This window comes from Salvelinus fontinalis, chromosome 10, assembly GCF_029448725.1.
Source record: "Salvelinus fontinalis isolate EN_2023a chromosome 10, ASM2944872v1, whole genome shotgun sequence".
Taxonomy (NCBI): domain Eukaryota; kingdom Metazoa; phylum Chordata; class Actinopteri; order Salmoniformes; family Salmonidae; genus Salvelinus; species Salvelinus fontinalis.
The window spans coordinates 3,183,886-3,206,379 of record NC_074674.1 but is presented as its reverse complement, the minus strand read 5'-3'; the positions used below and the strand labels follow the sequence as shown (position 1 = coordinate 3,206,379).

General features: G+C 46.2%; 2 protein-coding genes across 4 annotated transcripts; both read left to right on the top strand.

Moving 5' to 3' along the window:
- Positions 1 to 32: 32 nt before the first annotated feature.
- LOC129863385 (protein shisa-2-like) lies at positions 33 to 2,465 on the top strand. Of its 2 annotated transcripts, XM_055935338.1 has the most exons (3): positions 33 to 444; positions 671 to 1,048; positions 1,549 to 2,465. In XM_055935338.1, exons 2-3 carry the CDS (start codon positions 745 to 747, stop codon positions 2,070 to 2,072), a joined length of 828 nt encoding a protein of 275 aa, XP_055791313.1. In that variant the 5' UTR covers positions 33 to 444; positions 671 to 744; the 3' UTR covers positions 2,073 to 2,465. The 2 variants fall into 2 exon arrangements, with proteins under 2 accessions (XP_055791313.1, XP_055791312.1); XM_055935337.1 differs by lacking the exon at positions 33 to 444 and having other exon boundaries at positions 610 to 1,048.
- Positions 2,466 to 8,859: 6,394 nt separating this feature from the next.
- LOC129863383 (actin-binding protein WASF3-like) lies at positions 8,860 to 21,510 on the top strand. Of its 2 annotated transcripts, XM_055935334.1 has the most exons (9): positions 8,860 to 12,645; positions 13,753 to 13,903; positions 16,097 to 16,231; positions 19,328 to 19,481; positions 19,572 to 19,689; positions 19,843 to 20,024; positions 20,157 to 20,390; positions 20,506 to 20,807; positions 20,936 to 21,510. In XM_055935334.1, the coding sequence occupies exons 2-9, from the start codon at positions 13,771 to 13,773 to the stop codon at positions 21,091 to 21,093; spliced, it is 1,416 nt and encodes a 471-aa protein (XP_055791309.1). In that variant the 5' UTR covers positions 8,860 to 12,645; positions 13,753 to 13,770; the 3' UTR covers positions 21,094 to 21,510. The 2 variants fall into 2 exon arrangements, with proteins under 2 accessions (XP_055791309.1, XP_055791310.1); XM_055935335.1 differs by having other exon boundaries at positions 8,860 to 13,903.
- The last annotated feature ends 984 nt before the right edge of the window (positions 21,511 to 22,494 follow it).

Sequence of the window (22,494 nt, the reverse complement as noted above, 5' to 3'; positions counted from 1 at the left end):
ATGCGGCAGCGGCTGCATTCCAATATCATTGACGTGATTTCCTCGTCTCCTTTCCTCAATGACAAAGTTTACTTAGACACTCAGTCAAAATCAAGCTATTGCTTTGATGTAGCAACACAGTCGAATGATATCCAATCACTTAGCCCATTTTGGCTGTGATAGGCCTATTGAAGCAGAACATTGGAAAAATTAACTTGGGAGATATATTAGCCGAATAAACTGCCCAGTTAAGATTTATAAATCAAATTGGCCTAACTATGCTAGGCTATTTAATCAGCAAAATAGGCTACATAGCTACATATATATTCATGTGCCCATACAGTAGGCTAGCGTCTGTAAGGAATGGTCTAAAATTAGTGTCCCATGACACAAATTATGGAGAGAACAGATCCACAGAGCAGAACCAACTCATGTTATGATGCATCACATGGCGTGAATCCAATGGTAAGCCTATGCGTTCATTTTACATAGCGTACCTATAGCTCCCTGCATGATTTTATTAGCCTATTCTAGATATGTCTAGTTGCGCTTTCGAAATAGGAACAAGCGCTGCGTTCATAACTTTTGATCGGTTTAAATAGCCTAGTTGTCATGGGATATAGGCCTAGCCTATTGTAGAAAGGGTGGTCGATTGAGCCACATATGTTATATGTTATTTATCATCTTTTAGGATTTATTTCCAGGTTATTATTTTGTGATAACAAAAATTACCGACACGGGATTCGTCTCTCCAGTTGGAACGGGATGAGGACTGTGCGTTTTGCTGTTGGGGCTTTTATCAGTCTGATTTTCCAAGTGGGCATGACGCAACAGAGGACGAATGGTGAATATTGCCATAGTTGGAAGGACGCTCAATCTAACTGGCGAGGGGGTTTCCATTGTCCGGAGCGCCACGATCAAAGAGAAGCTGCGATCTGTTGTGGAAAGTGTGAGCTGCGCTACTGTTGCGCACTAAAAGGAGCTAGACTGGATCAGGGTAACTGCAACAACCACGAACAAGTTCTACAGCCTGGCACGTCTGATGACGAGAAAGATGCCAAGAGCGCAGGTAAATTTTAACTTTGGCTACTGAAATAGGAACAAATACTTGGTCAATTATTATTTTTCATTAAGACCTAATGTGCTAGCTATAGAAGGCCTTTTTTTTAGGCATAGCTACCTATTCCTTGATAACACACACAGTGAGATTCCTTATAAATGGTATTGAGGAATGAGAAAGCCTAATGCAGTGTGTGCTTGAATCCAACCCACCAAATGTGCCTTAAAGGGTGGCCTCATGTCCAAGCATTTATTCTATTCTTCAACATGCAGTTAGTCTACTCCTCACATCACGAGCATCAAGTTAAGACTTGATCTTCTGCCAAGGATCTTTCAATGAACCGTTTTTTTGTGTTTCATGTTGCACAGTTTAATACTTTTTTTGGAATATGAACACTACCCCAGCCTTTTAAGGTCATCCTTAAAATGTCTTTCTTTCCTTTCTACTCAATCAATCCTTCCACTTCTCCCCTGCCCTCTTTATTTTTGTGTTTTCTTTTCACTCTGTAGTACCTGTCTATGTCCCCTTTGTGATCGTGGGCTCTGTTTTTCTGGCCTTTATCTTTCTGGGCTCCATGGTGGCCATGGGTGTCTGTCTGAGTCGTAAACAGGAGATCTACCAAAGCCCAGACGATGCTGCTGGGCCCCAGGGTGGGAGTGGAGAGCAGCAGCAGGAGGCTGTACCCATGACTGTGAGTACAGGGACGTCCTGTGGTTCCACCTCATCTCTCTACCCTCCCAATGCCAGCCAAGCCTGTCCAACTGGACCCACACGGGTCCACCAAACCTTAAAGAGGCAGGAAACTCCCACCAGCCCACAACCCTCCATGGTCCAACCTTTTACCATGCACCCCTCCATGGTGTTTTCCAGCCTGGTTCACCCCTCCATGCTTCATCATTCCATAATGCATCCTTATATGGCTCAAATGCCTACTCTGTATACCTCACAAGGGGAAAGCCGTCGTCTCCCATCTCCCTGCCCTCCATCCAGCTATACCAGCACTACACCCAGGCACACTGAAGTGATCATATAATTTGTGGCTTTGACTTTGAAAGACTCCAGTACGGAGTATTTGGGTATTCAAATAGGAAAATATTAATAAGCCCAGGAAATGGAATGTAAATGTGTGGCAGCCAGTTTAGACTAATAAAAATGTTTAGGAGAATAATTGCAATTGCAATCAGTTAACAATAATTCAATCATTCATATTTTATTATTCCTTCAAATGTATAGTGTTTCTTTGTAAATATTCTGTACTCATTTCTACAATTTCCACATTCAATTGCTAGACTTTTTCTGATGTTTTTTGTTGTTGTCCATAATATAGTTAGTAATATTAGGCCTACTGTTAAGTATTTCTGATGCAAAAGCTACACTATGCACATAACCCTGTCACATAATAATAATAAAAATAGTTTGGTGGGTACTTTTATTTTGTCCTATTTCACACATGTACAAGTGTCTATTAATACGCATGAAGAGTAATAATAATAATTTGGTGGGTACTTATATTTTGTCCTATTTCACACATGTACAAGTTGAAGAGTTGGACATGACACCATGATTTAGGTGACATGATACCATATCATGATACAGTATCAGGATCATGACACCCTCTTTTACCACTATTTTATCTAAAACATTCCTCAATGTGATCTTTATGCATGTCACGACTTCCGCCGAAGTTGGTCACTCTCCTTGTTCGGGCGGCGTTTGGCGGTTGGCGGTCGACGACACTGGCCTTCTAGCCATCGCCGATCCACTTTTAATTTTCCATTTGTTTTTTCTTTGTCTTACACACCTGGTTTCAATCCCCCAATTACTTGTTCATTATTTAACCCTCTGTTCCCCCATGTTTGTTTGTGAGTGATTGTTTATCTGTTATTTTGTATGCGCACGTTCGGCTGGTAACGCTGGGTTATGTTAAACCCTTATTTTATATTTCGTGTTAGTTTGTGCCGTGTGCTTTTGGGTCGCCAAATAAAGGCTCCGTTTTGCTACCAACTATCTGCTCTCCTGCGCCTGACTTCCTACAGCCCTTCACGCATACCATTACAGAATCACTCACCAGTAAATGGAGTCAGCAGGAGCAGACGGCCCCCCCTTCACGGTCGAGGAGCGCGTCCAGCAGCATGCGACCTTGTTGCAACGTCTGGGCACCGCCATGGATCGCGTTCTGCAGACAATGGATAGATGGGAGAGAGAAGGAGGCCTTCCAACGCCTCCACCAGCCCCACTACAGCAGGCCCCACTGTCCACCCCTCCTTCACCCGGTTCAAGCGGGAGTATGATGGGAAGGCTGCCGGATGCCAGGGGTTCCTACTCCAGCTGGAGCTGTACCTGGCGACCGTCCACCCAGCTCCTTCGGGGACGTGAGAGCGTGTCCGCCCTCGTCTCCTGTCTCTCAGGCAAAGCCCTGGAATTGGACCATTACGCAGAGTTTACCCGCCGCTTTCGGGCAGTTTTCAACCACCCGCCTGAGGGTCGAGCGGCGGGTGAACGTCTGTTCCACTTGAGGCAGGGGACGAGGAGCGCGCAGGATTTTGCTTTGGACTTCCGGACCCTGGCCGCTAGCACGGGATGGAACGACAGGGCCATGATCAATCACTACCGGTGTAGTCTGCGCGAGGACGTCCGTCGGGAGTTGGGCTGCCGAGACACCACCCTCACATTGGACCAGCTGGTAGACCTGTCCATCCGGCTGGACAACCTGATGGCTACCCACGGACGTCCGGATCGGGGCCTGAATTTCCTGAGTTTTCCCCGCATTCCCAGCATAAGGCGCTCGTAGATTCAGGCGCAGCTGGGATTTTTTTGGACTGTTCATCTGCCCATAGTTTAGGGATCCCCCTTGTTCCTGTGGATACGCCTTTCCCTGTGCACGCCCTAGATAGTTAACCATTAGGGTCAGGGCTGATTAGGGAGGCCACCGCTCCACTAGACATGGTTAGGCAGGAGGGTCACAAGGAGAGAATCAGTCTCTTCCTTATTGATTCTCCTGCGTTTCCCGTGGTGCTGGGCCTACCCTAGTTGGCCTGTCATGACCCCACTATTTCGTGGCAACAGAGGGCTCTCAAGGGGTGGTCACGAAAGTGCTCAGGGAGGTGTGTAGGGGTTTCCATCGGTGCGACTACAGTGGAAACTCCAGACCAAGTCTCCACCGTGCGCATCCCCTCAGAATATGCCGATTTGGCACTTCACCTTCCTCCTCGAGTTTCTTTTTTGTGAAGAAGAAGGATGGAGGTCTGCGCCCGAGTATTGACTATCGGGGTATCAATCAGATCACTGTGAGGTACAGCTACCCGCTGCCTCTCATCGCCAGTGCGATCGAGTCAATGCACGGGGCGTGCTTCTCCACAAAATTGGATCTCAGGAGCGCTTACAACCTGGTGTGTATCCGGGAGGGAGACGAGTGGAAGACTAGCATCCACCTCAGGGCACTATGAGTACCTCGTCATGCCGTACGGGTTGATGAATGCTCCATCAGTCTTCCAGGCCTTTGTTGACAAGATTTTACGGGACCTGCACGGGCAGGGTGTAGTGGTGTATATCGACGACATTCTCATATACTCCTCTACACGCGCCGAGCATGTATCCCTGGTGCGCAGGGTTCTTGGTTGACTGTTGGAGCATGACCTGTATGTCAAGGCTGAGAAATGTTTGTTCTTCCAACAGTCCGTCTCCTTCCTAGGGTACCGCATTTCCACTTCAGGGGTGGAGATGGAGAGTGACCGCATTTCAGCTGTGCGTAATTGGCTGACTCCCACCACGATAAAGGAAGTGCAGCGGTTTCTAGGGTTTGTCAACTACTACCGGAGGTTGATCCGGGGTTTTGGTCAGGTAGCGGCTCCCATTACCTCACTGCTGAAGGGGGGACCGGTGCGACTGCAGTGGTCGGCTGAGGCGGACAGGGCTTTTGGTCACCTGAAGGCTCTATTTCCCTCGGCTCCCGTGCTGGCTCATCCGGATCCTTCTTTGGCGTTCATAGTGGAGGTGGACGCATCCGAGGCTGGGATAGGAGCTGTGCTCTCTCAGCGCTCGGGCACGCCACCAAAGCTCCGTCCTAGTGCTTTCTTTTCGAAGAACCTTAGCCCTGCGGAGCGAAACTATGATGTGGGGGACCGGGAGCTGTTGGCTGTTGTTAAGGCTCTGATAGCGTGGAGACATTGGCTTGAGGGGGCTAAACACCCTTTTCTCATCTGGACTGATCACCGCAATCTGGAGTACATCCGGGCGGTGAGGAGACGGAACCCTCGCCAGGCAAGGTGGGCCATGTTTTTTTACCCGTTTTGTTTTCACTCTGTCCTACAGACCAGGTTCCCAGAACTCTAAGGCAGACGCACTGTCCCGGATGTATGACACAGAGGACCGGTCCATGGATCACACTCCCATACTTCCGGCCTCTTGCCTGGTGGCACCAGTGGTGTGGGAGCTGGACGCGGACATCGAGTGGGCGTTACGCACAGAGCCCACTCCCCCCCAGTGTCCAGCTGGGCGTCTGTACGTTCCGTCTGCTGTCCGCGACGTTTGATCTATTAAGTCCACACGTCACCCTCCTCTGGTCATCCTGGCATCGGTCGGACGGTGCGTTGCCTTAGTGGGAAGTACTGGTGGTCCACCTTGGCCAAGGACGTGAGGGTTTATGTTTCCTCCTGCTCGGTGTGCGCCCAGTGCAAGGCTCCCAGGCACCTGCCCAGAGGGAAGTTACAACCCCTCCCCGTTCCACAACGGCCGTGGTCGCGCCTGTCGGTGGACTTCCTGATGGATCTTCCTCCCTCACAGGGCAACACCACAATCCTGGTCGTTGTGGATCAGTTTTCTAAGTCCTGCCGTCTCCTCCCTTTGCCCGGTCTCCTTACGGCCCTACAGACTGCGGAGGCCCTGTTCACTCACGTCTTCCGGCACTACGGGGTGCCTGAGGACATAGTCTCTGATCAGGGTCCCCAGTTCACGTCCAGGGTTTGGAGGGCGTTCATGGAACGCCTGGGGGTCTCGGTCAGCCTCACCTCAGGTTTTCACCCCGAGACTAACGGGCAGGTGGAGAGAGTAAACCAGGATGTGGGTAGGTTTCTGCTGTCATATTGCCAGGAACGGCCGGGGGAGTGGCGGCGTTCATCCCCTGGGCAGAGGTGGCCCAAAACTCACTCCGCCACTCATCTACTAACCTCTCCCCCTTCCAGTGTGTACTGGGGTATCAGCCGGATCTTGCACCTTGGCATCAGAGCCAGATCGAGGCTCCTGCGGTGGACGAATGGTTTAACCTCACTAGGGTATGTGGGACGGTAGCGTCCCACCTCGTCAACAGCCAGTGAAACTGCAGGGTGCCAAATTCAAAACAACAGAAATCCCATAATTAAAATTCCTCAAACATACATGTATTTTACACCATTTTAAAGATACACTTGTTGTAAATCCAGCCACAGTGTCCGATTTCAAAAAGGCTTTACGACGAAAGCAAACCAAACGATTATGTTAGGTCAGAGCCAAGTCACAGAAAAACACAGCCATTTTCCAGCCTAAGTCACAAAAAGCAGAAATATAGATAAAATGAATCAGTAACCTTTGATCTTCATCAGATGACACTCATAGGACTTCATGTTACACAATACATGTATGTTTTGTTCGGTAAAGTTCATATTTATATCCACAAATCTGAGTTTACATTGGCGCTTTATGTTCTGTAGTTCCAAAACATCCGGTGATTTTGCAGAGAGCCACATCAATTTACAGAAATACTCATAAAAAACATTGATAAAAGATACAACTGTTATTCATGGAATTTTAGATCCACTTCTCCTTAATGCAACCGCTGGGTCAGATTTTTAAAAAACTCCCTCATTTTTCAGAGTAAAAGCCTGAAACAATGCCTAAAGACTGGTCACATGTAGAGGAAGGCACAGAGCTCGTGAACTGGGTCCTAAGTCTTTGTATGGTGGATAGGCTTTCAATGGAAAAACAGCCTTTCAAAATAATAGTACTTCCTGGTTGGATTTTCCTCTGGTTTTCGCCTGCCATATCAGTTCTGTTATACTCACAGACATTATTTTAACAGTTTTGGAAACTTTAGAGTGTTTTCTATCCAAATATATTCTGGGACCGAGTAGCAGACAGTTTAATTTGGGCACGCTTTTCATCCAATATTCCGAATGCTGCCCCCTACCCTAGTGAAGCTAAGCGCTCGGAGGAGACCTGGGATGCCGCCCATGTGCACCTGCAACGGGTCATGAGGCGGCAGAAGGCGAGCGCCGACCGCCACCGCAGCGAGGCCCCGGTGTTTCCACTGGGGGACCGGGTCTGGCTCTCGACCCGAAACCTGCCCCTCCGCCTGCCCTGCCGGAAGCTGGGCCCGCGGTTTGTGGGGTCATTCAAAGTCCTGAGGAGACTGAATGAGGTATGCTACAGGTCACAGCTTCCCCCAGATTACCGTATTAATCCCTCGTTCCATGTGTCTCTCCTCAGGCTGGTGGTGGCTGGTCCACTCCAGGAGTCTGAGTTGCGAGAGGTTCCTCCACCCCCTCTGGACATCGAGGGGGCCCCGGCGTATGCTGTTCGAGCCATCCTGGACTCGAGGCGTTGGGCGAGGGGCCTTCAGTACCTCGTGGAGTGAGAGGGGTACGATTCGGAGGAGAGATGCTGGGTGCCGGTGGAGGACATCTTGGACCCTTCGTTGCTGCGGGAGTTCCACCGTCTCCATCCGGATCGCCCTGCACCTCGTCCTCCGGGTCGTCCCCGAGGTCGGTGCGCGTCAAAGGGGGGGGGGGGGGGGGGTACTGTCACGAATTCCGCCGAATGTCGGCCCTCTCCTTGTTCGGGCGGCGTTCAGCGGTCGACGTCACCGGCCTTCTAGCCATCGCCGATCCACTTTTCATTTTCCATTTGTTTTGTCTTTGTCTTACACACCTGGTTTCAATCCCCCAATTACTTGTTCATTATTTAACCCTCTGTTCCCCCATGTTTGTTTGTGAGTGATTGTTTATCTGTTATTTTGTATGCGCACGTTCGGCTGGTAACGCTGGGTTATGTTAAACCCTTATTTTGTATTTCGTGTTAGTTTGTGCCGTGTGCTTTTGGGTCGCCAAATAAAGGCTCTGTTTTGCTACCAACTATCAGATCTCCTGCGCCTTACTTCCTACAGCCCTTCACGAATATCATTACGATGCATGAATAGAATTTACTCTGGTGGCTGTAGAATAGATCAACAAACCTTTCTCAGGGTCGCAACTTTGGTTTTAGAAGTGGGGGGGACATTAAGAAAAATGTATTCAGTCGGATAAACACTTCAAAAGGCCTACCCGATTGCTCAGAGCGGTCAGTATGGTCCGAAAGCACACTGTTGCATCGTTTTGCATCACATTCCAATGATAACACTGTGAGGGGGGAGGGGGGGGGGGGGACTAAAATGCAATTTCAGAATGTGGGGAGGACATGTCCCCCCTGTCCCCAGTGAAAGTTGTGCCCCTGGCCTTTCTGCAGCCACAGCCTCGCAACAGGTGTGTTGAAACGTCTCATTATGAGCTGCCTGGGAGTGGCGCTGTTCAACCGCCATGCTGCTGAAGTGGCGACCAATCCTGTGCTTTAGTTCGCGCTGATTGCTTTGCTGGCCATGGTGCTAAATGTTTACGCGGCTAGTTATGTCTCGTGCCAACTTTGGCTTTTACAATTTAAGTTAAAACACAGTTTTTACATTTTTACTTCCAATGTTAAGAAACGATTTGATCCATAATTCCATGTGTGTAACGTCCTGACCAGAGTTCTTATGTGTTGTGCTTATTTTAGTGTTGGTCAGGACGTGAGCTGGGTGGGCATTCTATGTTGTTTGTCTGTTTCTGTGTTCAGCCTAATATGGTTCTGAGGCAGCTGTCAATCGTTGTCCCTGATTGAGAATCATATATAGGTGGCTTGTTTTGTGTTGGGGATTTGTGGGTGGTTGTCTCCTGTGTCATTGTTTGTGCCACACGGGACTGTGACGGTTAGTACGTTTGTTGTTTTGTATTCTTGTCTAGTTTTCATGTCATTAAATTATGGAAACTTACCACGCTGCACATTGGTCCTCCGATCCTTCTCGCCTCTCCTCGTCTGATGAGGAGGACGACTTAGACTGCCGTTACAATGTGTCCATCTGAAGCATCTATCTCCTGCAGTATCTTATTATGGAGATTGTTTTAGGCCTAGGCAATCAGACAGAATCAGAATCATGTTTATTGTCCTACAAGAGGAAAATCTTGGCATAGATCACAAATAACACACACAAAGCATATAGAAAACACAGCAGGAAACAACCCATAGCAGGAAGCTGCATGGAATTGCTAAGGAAGCAAACTTAACTACCACAAGAGAAACTGAAGGATAATTGTTGGGTAATGGTGGTATAGGCCTAGATATAATCATCACAGAAAAAGTGATACATGGAGGATACATGTTATAGTGTCTGGGGGCTCAGTGTCATGGATAGTGTCGTGTCTTTGGCATCATTAAACTGAAGATTAATCTTTATCAAAAATTCTCTGTAATTATTATTACGTGATTAAACTACTTAATCATGTAACTGTAATTAACTAGGAAGTCGGGGCACCAAGGAAAATATTCAGATTAGAAAGTTATAATTTTCCTAATATAACTTTCAGATATTTTAATATCGGATCACTTAGTCTTCTGATTAACGAATTATTATTTACCTCATTCCAAACGTCGTAAATGGTTGGTTATCTGCACGAACCCAGTCTTCACTATGAGTCATCCATACATCAATTGTCTTAAAATCATTTATTTACTACCTAAGTACTCACAGATGTTTCGGCGGTTGTCAGTCTTCGCGTTCAATGATACCGAATTCCTAGCTGCAGACTAGTAATTAATATCAAAGACTTGTTCTTATTCTGTCGGTATCGATAGTCTAAGAGTTTAACCACGTGGGATGGTTAAAAGATTCATCTACTCAAGCCTTATTTCCCTCTGTGATAGAGGTACTGGTCTCGTCTCAACCCTTAGCCCTCTCTTAATTGTGGTAAGCTCGGTCTGGTGATAGAAAACCCAGGTGGGGTTTTTATTCGGAACATAGAAAAGGGCTGTTTCATGACGCCGGGTCCTGTCTTTGCCCCTGGGGGAGTGCTAATGACTTAGTGAAACTTTAAACAGAAATACAATTCTCTCACATTAACATCATTACATAGCATCACATAATTTCACAAATAGTTTAATCTTTACTCATTCATTTTATACAACAATTAGATGTAAGCTGAGGCTGAGGCTATTGTATAAACAGGATTATGGTAATGTGGCCGTATTGTCTCTCACGAGTTTCACAAAATTGTACCAAACGGACCAGTTCGTAGCTGGATTCTTCACCGATCTTTTATACATTCTCCAGAACATAAATATTGTTCGGACCTCCAGTTCTGTGAGGTGGAAGAAATTAATTTGTTCTCTCTATGAAAACGCACTCTCTCTATACTCTGGCCATGAGGAGAGGATCTCCTCTAGGAGTTTACGATGGTGCAGAGGTAGGGGGATGGTGCTCGCTGTGTCCCAAGAGGGCAACGTCATGACAATAGCCTAATAGAGGTATTAGTGACTGGGGGTGTACATGGGTGCAGTGATAGCGATGTGTGAAAACATTGGGATGAACAGTGGCATTGTCATTGAGGGTAAATACTGTATTAGGGTTAATAGGGTTGAGCTATTGAAATTACAGAAGCACCAATATGTTACTCTGTCGTTTAGTTCTTATTAAGGCCCTTCCCTTCTGTTAGATCATGCATTAGCGCACAGTGATCTACAGACCTCCATTAACGTCATATCAGCAATAATCACTGTTCGTTTTAGAGCCAATTTATGCTTGATCTGAAAATGTGGTTGGAGGTGCTGCATGGATGGTGTGACGCAATTACTGAGCCTCCAGAGGCATGCGGAGGCCAAATTGAGCTCCTTACTGCATCGTCGTGTGCCGCCCAAATTTTGTAACAATGCGGAGGGCTCCGTATAGCTTCGCATTGATATGATTGGTTGATGGTAGGTCAGGGCGGGAGGTCCTGTACTCACTTCCTTGACAACAGCCCTGCTGCGCAAAGCACAATAAGTATGCATGCCCTGACTACTGCAGAGGCCGTATCACCGTAAACGCTGCAAAGCCTATGCAGAAGTCAGAACCATGCAGCGCCTTTAAGCTCCCAGATCTCCAATCCACTTCCACGGTCCAGATACCATCTGTCAGGACGGGCTAATCTGAAAGGGGACTCTATAAAACCACACCACTTCGATACAGCTACAACCGGAAGTTACTTTTCGTAGCAGGTTGGGAGATCATTTTCACTAACCCTTTCCCTAACCTTAACCTAATTCCCCTTACCTGCTACGTTAATTATCCTAACCTTCTGTGTAACTTCTCCTAACCTGCTAGGAAAAAGTCACTGTATCAAAGTGGCATGTTTTTAGGGAATCTCAATCTGAAAGGGTGGTGTTTATGCCCACACACCATAAGGTGGTACCTGGCTGCAGGGGCGCAACTTATAATTCCTTTTTTTATCTAGTCGGATAAACACTCTAAACAGCCTACCCGGCCGCTCGGAGGCGTCTGCACACAGTTGCCTCGTTTTGTATCACATTCCAATGATCAAACTGGGGAGGACAAAAATGCAATTACAAAATTTGAGGGGGATGGGGGGGACATGTCGTCCCCCCCGTCCCCAGTGGAAGTTGCACCCCTGCCTGGCTGGGACCAACACTAGTATGGCCCCATGGTTCTTCTGAGAGACAGAATCCAGCTGGACTAAAGAGAAGGAGAAACCGAACGGAGACAGAGAAAGACATCCTTAGGTAATCACTTCCCTGTGTGCAATATGGAATTGCACTGGTTATATCCATTTGGTAGCAGGATAAGAGTTTAATAGACTATAATGCTGATCATGCAATCTAAAAGATAAAAAATCTATCTTGTAATTACAAATTGTTATCGACTGTGGAATTCCATCATCAAGAATCAAAAATCACAAAACTCACTAATCGTGACTATTGTTTTCTCATGTAGGCCTAGTTGAAATTAACTATTTGTAGAGCTGCCAGACAAAAATGCTTGAATGTGCCAAAAAACAAACTCCTAGGCCTAAAAGTAAGAAAATAGGTTGTTTGACAACGGGCGTGACCATTGTGGTGGTAGGATGCCTGCTGTTAGGTGGGGTCAAACGGTCACCCCCTGGTTGAATCCATTCTCTTTTGAAACAATTCATTGACAATCCGAAAGTGGTCATATCGTCGAAGACACATTTTTGAGTGTTTATTTATACATTTCAGAATAACTGGGCTAAACCAGTCACAAAGGCCTAATAATGCAATTTATGTAATGTAAGCTTGTGTTCTAAAATAGGGATTCTCGTCATCATCCCGAAAACTCACTCATGTCGCGCTGTCAAACTGCCCATGGTTGTCACGATGGATGTTTTTGGCGATCCTGATTGGACGACACAACTAAATCTTCTAATTAAATCTCTGAGCCTGGATGCTGATTTGTGCTGGAGATTGCTCCTCACAGAAAGAATCCTGGTGAGATGAGTGGACAGGATGGCAACTCTACCGGTGGACTGCAGCTGAATACTCCTAAAAGGACACATTAGGTGAGCGTCCCGTCTTTATCATCTCCCCTCCTTTGTTATGTCTGTTTGTGTATTATATGTAGGCTACTACAATTAGGGTGATGCTATTTAAAACCCTCGGTCACTCACGGGTCACAGACCACCGTTCTTCGGTAATAAACCGGTCCATCTGGAGTTGCAGGCACTTAATTGTTACAATCAAGATAAGGCATCACTCTAAAGTGGTTTGAAACAAACGGTGCGCTGTTCGCCCAGTTGAAACTGTTGTACTTATTGACTCTTCTTAACACCTCAGAGCATCTGGTTGGGACAACCTTGCCATTCTTGCTTGCGTAATTGGTAAATCTGTAGGATGCTTTGGATTCATGGTTTGTTGATACATGTGTGATCAAGGTTGCCATGATGATCAAGCCCACAGGGCACAGACGTCAATTCAACGACGCTGATTCAACCAGAGTTTTTTTTTTATTGTATGGTGAGTTTAACATTGCTGAGGTTCCTCCCAGTCTTGCATGGCATGTGTCACCATTCATAATATGTTGCACAGCAAGGCCCCTAACTTAAAAATGTAGCATAATCCTTACTTCAAATAAGATTTTATAAACTGGGTTGTTCAAGCCCTGAATGTTGATTGGCTGACAGCTGTGATATATCAGACCTTATACCATGGGTATGACAAAACATTTATTTTTACTGCTCTAATTACGTTGGTAACCAGTCTATAATAGCAATAAGGCACTTCTGAGGTTTGTGATATATGGCCAATATACCACGTCTGAAGGCTGTGTCCAGGCACTCCACGTTGCGTCGTGCTAAGAACAGCTCTTAGCCATGGAATATTGGCCATATACCACCACTGGCTGTTTCAGGGTCCAATACAATGAATTGCCTCTAAGTAATTTTCCATGAATTAAATGAAAGACTCTGGGATGAAGTAAAGAGTAGTTTGTTCCATGATAACTTGTATGTGCTCTGATGGCATTACATAAAGACGAATGGGATTTGGTTAGTAATGTAATCCGGACAGGTTTGACTCGACTGCCTCTGTCTCACACACCTTCTGGTCTGAATTGTCTGGCTGTGTCTAATGGAACGTGGAGGTTATCGTCAGTGGCTGTGTCCCAGCAGGTGGTGTGATGTGAGGGGATGCCCCTGGTCAAGAGGAGCATAGATCCCCGGCACCTCTGCCGCGGGGCGCTGCCCAAGGGGATTGGCAGTGAGCTGGAGTGCGTCACCAACAACAGTCTGTCTGCCATAATACGTCAGCTCAGCAGTCTAAGTAAGACACACCTTCCAGTCACCCCCCCCCCCTGTTATGTATATTAAGTAATCACCTATCTTTTAACCAGATGCATGCATCTATGCTCCAGAATGGTGACCTATACACCCTCATCCCTGTTACACTGGAAAACTGAACAACTTATGCAAATAAATTAACTTTGTGCATTTAATGATTGGAATCGATTTGGTAAAATACATGTTGATATTGACAGTGGTGTACGTTGTAGTGTGGGGAAGGATAGAGAGAATTAGAGGATGAGACATCTGGCCCATACATATCCATATTACTGTGTGTCTGTGTGGGGTGGGATTGTATAAAGTCACTGGAGATTAGAGCTTACTGTAGAGCTTAGTTTCACAGAAGCAAATAAAGGAGAGAGGGAGGGACAGAGAGCGAATCGAGACAGATTTCACAATCACTTGCTCTTGTCTCAGCGTTGTTTGATAATTCTCAATCATTTGGTTGGTTGTCTGAATCTCCATCACTAAATTGCTCCGGTCTGTTTAACTTTACCTCAATTTACAGTTGAAGTCGGAAGTTTACATACACCTTAGCCAAATACATTTAAATTCAGTTTTTCACAATTCCTGACATTTAATCCTCGTACAAAATTCTCTGTCTTAGGTCAGTTAGAATCACCACTTTATTTTAAGTATGTGAAATGTCAGAATATTAGTAGAGTAATTTATTTCAGCTTTTATTTCTTTCATCACATTCCCCGTTGGTCAGTAGTTTACATACACTCAATTAGTATTTGGTAGCATTGCCTTTAAATTGTTTAACTTGGGTCAAACGTATCGGGTAGCCTTCCATAAGCTTCCCACAATAAGTTGGGTGAATTTTGGCCCATTCTTCCTGACAGAGCCTGTTTAACACATGCTTTTTCAGTTCTGCCCACAAATTTTCTATGGGATTGAGGTCAGGGCTTTGTGATGGCCACTCCAATACCTTGACTTTGTTGTCCTTAAGCCATTTTGCAACAACTTTGGAAGTATGCTTGGGGTCATTGTTCATTTGGAAGACCCATTTGCGACCAAGCTTTAACTTCCTGACTGATGTCTTGAGATGTTGCTTCAATATATCCACATAATTTTCCTCCCTCATGATGCCATCTATTTTGAGAAGTGCACCAGTCCCTCCTGCAGCAAAGCACCCCCACAACATGATGCTGCCACCCCCATGCTTCACAGTTGAGATGGTGTTCTTCGGCTTGCAAACCTCCCCCTTTTTCCTCCAAACATAACGATGGTCATTATGGCCAAACAGTTCTATTTTTGTTTCATCAGACCAGACGACTTTTCTCCAAAAAGTATGATCTTTGTCCCCATGTGCAGTTTCAAACCGTAGTGGCTTTTTATGGCGGTTTTGGAGCAGTTGCTTCTTCCTTGCTGAGCGGCCTTTCAGGTTATGTCGATATAGGACTCGTTTTACTGTGGATATGGATACTTTTGTACCTGTTTCCTCCAGCATCTTCACAAGGTCTTTTGCTGTTCTGGGATTGATTTGCACTTTTCGCACCAAAGTACGTTCATCTCTAGGAAACAGAAAGCATCTCCTTCCTGAGCGGTATAACGGCTGCGTGGTCCCATGGTGTTTATACTTGCGTATTATTGTTTGTACAGATGAACGTGGTACCTTCAGGCGTTTGGAAATTGCTCCCAAGAATGAACCAGACTTGTGGAGGTCTACAATTTTTTTTTCTGAGGCCTTGGCTGATTTCGCCATGATGTCAAGCAAAGAAGCACTGAGTTTGAAGGTAGGCCTTGAAATACATCCACAGGTACACCTCCAATTGACTCAGGCTAATTGACATCATTTATCAGAAGCTTCATGGCATCATTTTCTGGAATTTTCCAAGCTGTTTAAAGGTACAGTCAACTTAGTGTATGTAAACTTCTGACCCACTGGAATTGTAATACAGTGAAATAATCTGTAAACAATTGTTGGAAAAATTACTTGTGTCATGCGCAAAGTAGATGTCCTAACCGACTTGCCAAAACTAGAGTTTGTTAACAAGAAATTTGTGGAGTGGTTGAAAAACGAGTTTTAATGACTCCAACCTAAGTGTATGTAAACTTCTGACTTCAACTGTATCTCTTTGCTCTTTTCTGTGTAGTATGAAGTGTACTTCTCCATTCATCTTGTTGGACACGGTGGAAGTCTGTAGTAATGACTCCTCTCTGTCCTCAGGTAAACATGCAGAGGATGTCTTTGGAGAGTTGTTTAGTGAGGCTAACACCTTTTACCTGCGCGCAAACGGTCTCCAAGACCGCATCGACCGCTTGGCTGTCAAGGTCACCCAGCTGGATTCCACTGTGGAAGAAGGTCAGTTGGGGTCAGGGGATAAGGGTAAAAAATGAATCTCTAATGTTGATTGAGAATAACTAAGTCATTAGTTATCCTCCAAATCAAATTTTATTTGTCACATACACATGGTTAGCATTTGTTAATGCGAGTGTAGCGAAATGCTTGTGCTTCTAGTTCTGACAATGCAGTAATAACCAACGAGTAATCTAACCTAACAATTCCACAACAACTACCTTATACACACAGTGTAAAGGAATGAAATAATATGTACATAAAAATATGAATGAGCGATGGTACAGAACGGCATAGGCAAGATGCAGTAGATGGTATCGAGTACAGTATATACAGATGAGTAATGTAGGGTATGTAAACATTATATGAAGTGGCATTGTTTAAAGTGGCTAGTGATACATTTTTTACATTATTAAAGTGAGCTGGAGTTGAGTCAGTATGTTGGCAGCAGCCACTCAATGTTAGTGGTGGCTGTTTAACAGTCTGATGGCCTTGAGATAGAGACTGAAAAACAGCTTCTCGGTCCCTGCTTTGATGCACCTGTACTGACCTCGCCTTCTGGATGAAAGCAAGGTGAACAGGCAGTGGCTCGGGTGGCTGTTGTCCTTGATGATCTTTATGGCCTTCCTGTGGTGTGGGTGTCCTGGAGGGCAGGTAGTTTGCCCCCGGTGATGTTTTGTGTAGATCTCACTACCCTCTGGAGAGCCTTACAGTTGTGGGCGGAGCAGTTGCTGTACCGGACGGTGATACAGCCCGACAGGATGTTCTCGATTGTGCATCTGTAAAAGTTTGTGTGCTTTTGGTGACAAGCCGAATTTCTTCAGCCTCCTGAGGTTGAAGAGGCGCTGCTGCGCCTTCTTCACCACGCTGTCTGTGTGGGTGGACCAATTCAGTTTGTCCGTGATGTGTACGCCGAGGAACTTAAAACATACTACCCTCTCCACTACTGTCCCGTCGATGTGGATAGGGGGGTGCTCCCTCTGCTGTTTCCTGAAGTCCACGATCATCTCCTTTGTTTTGTTGACGTTGAGTGTGAGGTTATTTTCCTGACACCACACTCCGAGGGCCCTCGCCTCCTCCCTGTAGGCCGTCTCGTCGTTGTTGGTAATCAAGCCTACCACTGTAGTGTCGTCTGCAAACTTGATGATTGAGTTGGAGGCATGCATGGCCACACAGTCATGGGTGAACAGGGAGTACAGGAGAGGGCTCAGAATGCACCCTTGTGGGGCTCCATTGTTGAGGATCAGCGGGGTGGAGATGTTGTTACCTACCCTCACCACCCGGGGGCAGCCCGTCAGGAAGTCCAGTACCCGCCCCCACAGGGCGGGGTCGAGACCCAGGGTCTCGCGCTTGATGACGAGTTTGGAGGGTACTATGGTTAACACCTTTAAATGTTTTACGTCGGCTGCAGTGACGGACGTTCCGCAGGTTTTGGTAGCAGGCCGTGGCACTGTATTGTCCTCAAAGCGAGGAAAGAAGTTGTTTAGTCTGTCTGGGAGCAAGACATCCTGGTCCGCGACGGGGCTGGTTTTCTTTTTGTAATCCGTGATTGACTGTAGACCCTGCCACATACCTCTCGTGTCTGAGCCATTGAATTGCGACTTTACTTTGTCTCTATACTGACATTTAGCTAGTTTGATTGCCTTGTGGAGGGAATAGCTACATTGTTTGTATTCGGTTATGTTTACGGTCACCTTGCCCTGATTTAAAAGCAGTGGTTCGCGCTTTCAGTTTAGCGTGAATGCTGCCATCAATCCACGGTTTCTGGTTGGGGAATGTTTTAATAAACGCTGTGGGTACAACATCACCGACGCACTTGCTAATAAACTCGCTCACCCAATCAGCGTATTCGTCAATGTTTGACGCAATGCGGAACATATCCCAGTCCACGTGATCGAAGCAATCTTGAAGCGTGGAATCAGATTGGTCGGACCAGCGTTGAACAGACCTGAGTGCGGGAGCTTCCTGTTTTAGTTTCTGTCTATAGGCTGGAAGCAACAAAATGGAGTCGTGGTCAGTTTTTCCCGAAAGGAGGGCGGGGGAGGGCCTTGTATGCGTTGCGGAAGTTAGAATAACAATGATCCAGGGTTTTACCAGCCCTGGTTGCGCAATCGATATGCTGATAGATTTTAGGGAGTCTTGTTTTCAGATTAGCCTTGTTAAAATCCTCAGCTACAATGAATGCAGCCTCGGGATATGTGGTTTCCAATTTACATAGAGTGAAATGAAGTTCGTTCAGAGCCATCGACGTGTCTGCTTGGGGGTGAATATATGCGGCTGTGATTATAATCGAAGGGAATTCTCTTGGTAAATAATGCAGTCGGCATTTGATTGTGAGGAATTCTAAGTCAGGTGAACAGAAGGACTTGAGGCCCTGTATGTTATGATCGCACCACATCTCATTAATCATAAGGCATACACCCCCGCCCTTCTTCTTGCCAGAAAGATGCTTGTTTCTGTCGGCGCGATGCGTGAAGAAACCAGCTGGCTGTACCGACGCCGATAGCGTGTCTCGTGAGCCATGTTTCCGTGAAACAAAGAACGTTACAGTCTCTTATGTCTCTCTGGAATGCTACCCTTGCTTGGATTTCATCTACCTTGTTGTCAAGAGACTGGACATTGGTGAGTAGTATGCTCGGGAGCGGTGCGCGATGTGCCCGTCTCCGGAGCCTGACCAGAAGACCGCTGCCTGACAGAAGATCGTCTGCACCTTTTACGGCGTTGTTGTTTTGGTTCGCCGGCTGGGATCCGATCCATTGTGGTGGGCAAAACAGAGGATCCGCTTCGGGAAAGTTCTATTCCTGGTCGTAATGTTGGTGAGTTGACGTTGCTCTTATATCCAATAGTTCCTCCCGACTGTATGTAATAAAACCTATGATTACCTGGGGTAACAATGTAAGAAATGACACGTAAAAAAACTAAATACTGCATAGTTTCCTAGCAACGCGAAGCGAGGTGGCCATCTCTGTTGGTGCCGGAATAATGGACCCGTCCTTCTTGTCTCTGGTTCTGCATGGCCCATAATGTTTATTATTTTCTATCTCAGTATCTTCTAATTGCTTACCTTTCTATCAATCTCACATTCTCTGTTTTGATCTCCAGTCTCTCTGCAGGACATCAACATGAGGAAGGCATTTAAGAGTTCCACAGTCCAGGACCAGCAGGTGGTGTCCAATAGCAGCACGTCCAACCCTGTGGCAGAGATGTACAACACCAGCGACAAGCCTCCTCCTCTCAGCATCCTCTCTGCCTACAGGTCCACTGTGTGGATGCATCACAATCACCAGACGAGCTTTAACCTCAAGGTCGTGACGAATAGCTAACTAATCTCTCTTTTTTGACACAGAGATGACCACACTGATGGGATGAAGTTCTATACAGACCCGTCCTACTTCTTTGACCTGTGGAGAGAGAAGATGCTGCAGGACACGGAGGACAAGAGAAAGGAGAGAAGAAGACAACGGGTGAAAGACTCTTGTATATCACACTTTTAAAAAAAGACTCTTGTATTTTGCTTCTGAACAGCTCATTTCTTCTGAGCAACTTGTGTATATAATATCCTGTATAACTTCACACCTATTTGCAAAATGACCTCTCTCTCTCTCTCTCTCTCTCAGGAGCAGAAGCGATGTGTTGACAGCACACTTCAGCGTGAGGTGAAGAAGGTTCGTAAAGCCCGAAACCGCCGTCACGAGTGGAACATGATGGCGTTCGACAAAGAGCTCCGCCCAGACCATCGCCACCCTCACTCTCTCCACCGGGGGGCGTCATCTGAGGGCTCCCTCTCCCCGGAGAGCAGGTCAGTGGTTCCATCCCCCAATTAGGACTATATTCATCTCTCCTGAGCAAAGGATTCCTTCACCGTTTGTTTTCCAAATGGCATATTAAAAGGTTATCAGTGTAGAGTTAATTATGACTTTTTGTTGTCTAGATATGATCTGCCAGACTACCCAACTGCTCCAGGCCTTCCCCATGCTACATCCAACCACACCCTGGCTCACCCCTACCAGCCTGCAGACATCCATGAGTCTGTAGAGCATGAGTACCACAGCATCGGAGTCGGCTACAGAGAAGGGACTCTTAACCGCACACACTACCCCAACCCTCTGCATCACCCCACTGAGAGAATGAATGGTACGATAACGCTTCCACCTGCAGACTACAGGTATTGTTACTGTAACAATAAGAAATCTGTAATATAGATTAGTGAATCTGATTTGTTTATACTAATTGTTACCTCAAATGTAGAGTTCTAAAACTGAAAATCTTCTTTCTCTCAGTATAATGGAGTACTATGCCAGTTCTGGACCACCACCTCCTCCCCCAGCCCCTCTTATCCCATCTGCACAGACAGCCTTTGGCTCTCCCATGGTGTCCCCCAACCCCCTTACTGGATCCTCAGGCTGTTGTCCCCCAATGCTATCTCCCCCAGGACCCCATATGATTCCACCTCCCCCAGGTCCTCCACCACCACCAGTCCCTCCCGCTCCCCCCCAAGTGGCAGGACTCGGTGATTGGAAGAGACAGGACACCCAGCCTGTCACTGGTACACGAAGTGACCTTCTGTCAGCAATTCGCATGGGTAAGTTTAGCTGTACTTAGATGTTTACCATTCTTCTGGAGACAGCAGAGGTAAAAAAATATATACAAAGAAGTATTTGTACAAAAGTTCATGTTTAGACTGTGTGTGACTGGGTTTGTGTTGCTCAGGTATCCAGCTGAAGAAGGGTCAGGAGCAGCAGGAGCAGCAGGCCAAGCGGGAGCCTGTGGGGAACGACGTGGCCACCATCCTGTCCCGACGCATCGCAGTGGACTACAGCGACTCAGAGGACGACTCCGAACTGGAGGACAACGACTGGTCAGACTGACCCTGACACCGCCCCCACACGGTGACCAAACACCATGGACACATCTCTCCTCCAGCCCAACTATCCCACAACGGATATGATGTGGTACAGCTGTACAGATGAATGAGTCTCATATGCGGTCAGGGACACTTTTTACAGACCGATGACCATATTATGGTTCATAGTGATTAGTGGGCATTGGCTGAGGACAGTTTCATTTTAGTTTTAGCCATTTTGTCCAGTAGGTGAATTAACTTAATTTTAAGGCAAATTAGTTTCCTGATGAACTGAGATTCAGCTGAAATCACTCAAAGGTATGTGGACCAAATAACCAAGTGGTGAATTTTCCTACTGTACCTACAGAGCTGTATGAGCTCTTTTACTCAGACACCAACATGATCATTTCATCTAAATGAATCACCAACACTGTACTCTCAATGTCACTAATCATCATTTATATGATTTTTATCTGAATTTGTCATCTTCTTTTGTTTACTCCCATGTCTGTGCCACGACCTGTGTCAATGTGTACACTCCTGATAAGACAATTACCGTGTAGGCTACTTATTGTCTTATGCCCTTAAATGTTAACGCCAATAAAATTCCAACATACTTAGCTGATCTTCATGTGACTTTTCATCACCTCTGAACTGTCTTAGTCGACCATTAGAAAGATCAGGTTCTCGCTGTAGCATATGAGACTGTCTCTGAACAGACATTCCAGCTCGACTGTGTTTAAAATGGGATGGAGTATAACCAATGACACAAATTAGGAATGGCTTGTCAAATGTATTCTAGAGATATTTGAGATGATTTGCAAGCTGACCCGAGTGGCACTGTGCTCATGTTTAATGCACCTTATACTGAACAAAAATATAAACAACAAACGTTAGTTAAATGGCAACTTAAATGAATTCATTAGGCCCTAATCTATGGATTTCACGTGACTGGGAATGCAGATATGCATCTGTTTGTCACATACCTTAAACAAGGTAGGGGCGTGGATCTGAAAACCAGTCAGTATCTGGCGTCACGCATGAGGCAAGGGGTGGTCTTATCTCTTTTGCATAGAGTTGATCAGGTTGATTGTGGCCTGTTGTCCCACTTCTTCAATAGCTGTGCGAAGTTTGCTGGATATTGGCAGGAACTGGAACATGCTGTCATGTGTGGATCCAGAGCATCCCAAACATGCTCAATGGGTAACCATGTCTGGTGAAAATGGAAGTACTGGGACATTTTCAGCTTCCAGGATTTGTGTACAGATCCTTGCGACATGGGGCTGTGCATTATCATGCTGAAACATGAGGTGATGGCAGGGGATGAATGGCATGACAATGGGCCTCAATCTCATCACGGTACCTCTGTGCATTCAAATTGCCATAGATAAAATGCAATTGTGTTGTCCACAGCTTATGCCTGCCC

Bases quoted from the DNA above. Each gene is read 5' to 3' on its own strand.
- LOC129863385 (XM_055935337.1), top strand. From the start codon at position 643: ATGTTATATGTTATTTATCATCTTTTAGGATTTATTTCCAGGTTATTA. The intron at 1,049-1,548 runs GTAAATTTTAAC...TTCACTCTGTAG, and splicing joins GAAAGATGCCAAGAGCGCAG to TACCTGTCTATGTCCCCTTT.
- LOC129863383 (XM_055935334.1), top strand. From the start codon at position 13,771: ATGCCCCTGGTCAAGAGGAGCATAGATCCCCGGCACCTCTGCCGCGGG. The intron at 13,904-16,096 runs GTAAGACACACC...CTCTGTCCTCAG, and splicing joins ACGTCAGCTCAGCAGTCTAA to GTAAACATGCAGAGGATGTC. The intron at 19,482-19,571 runs GTCCACTGTGTG...TTTTTGACACAG, and splicing joins AGCATCCTCTCTGCCTACAG to AGATGACCACACTGATGGGA.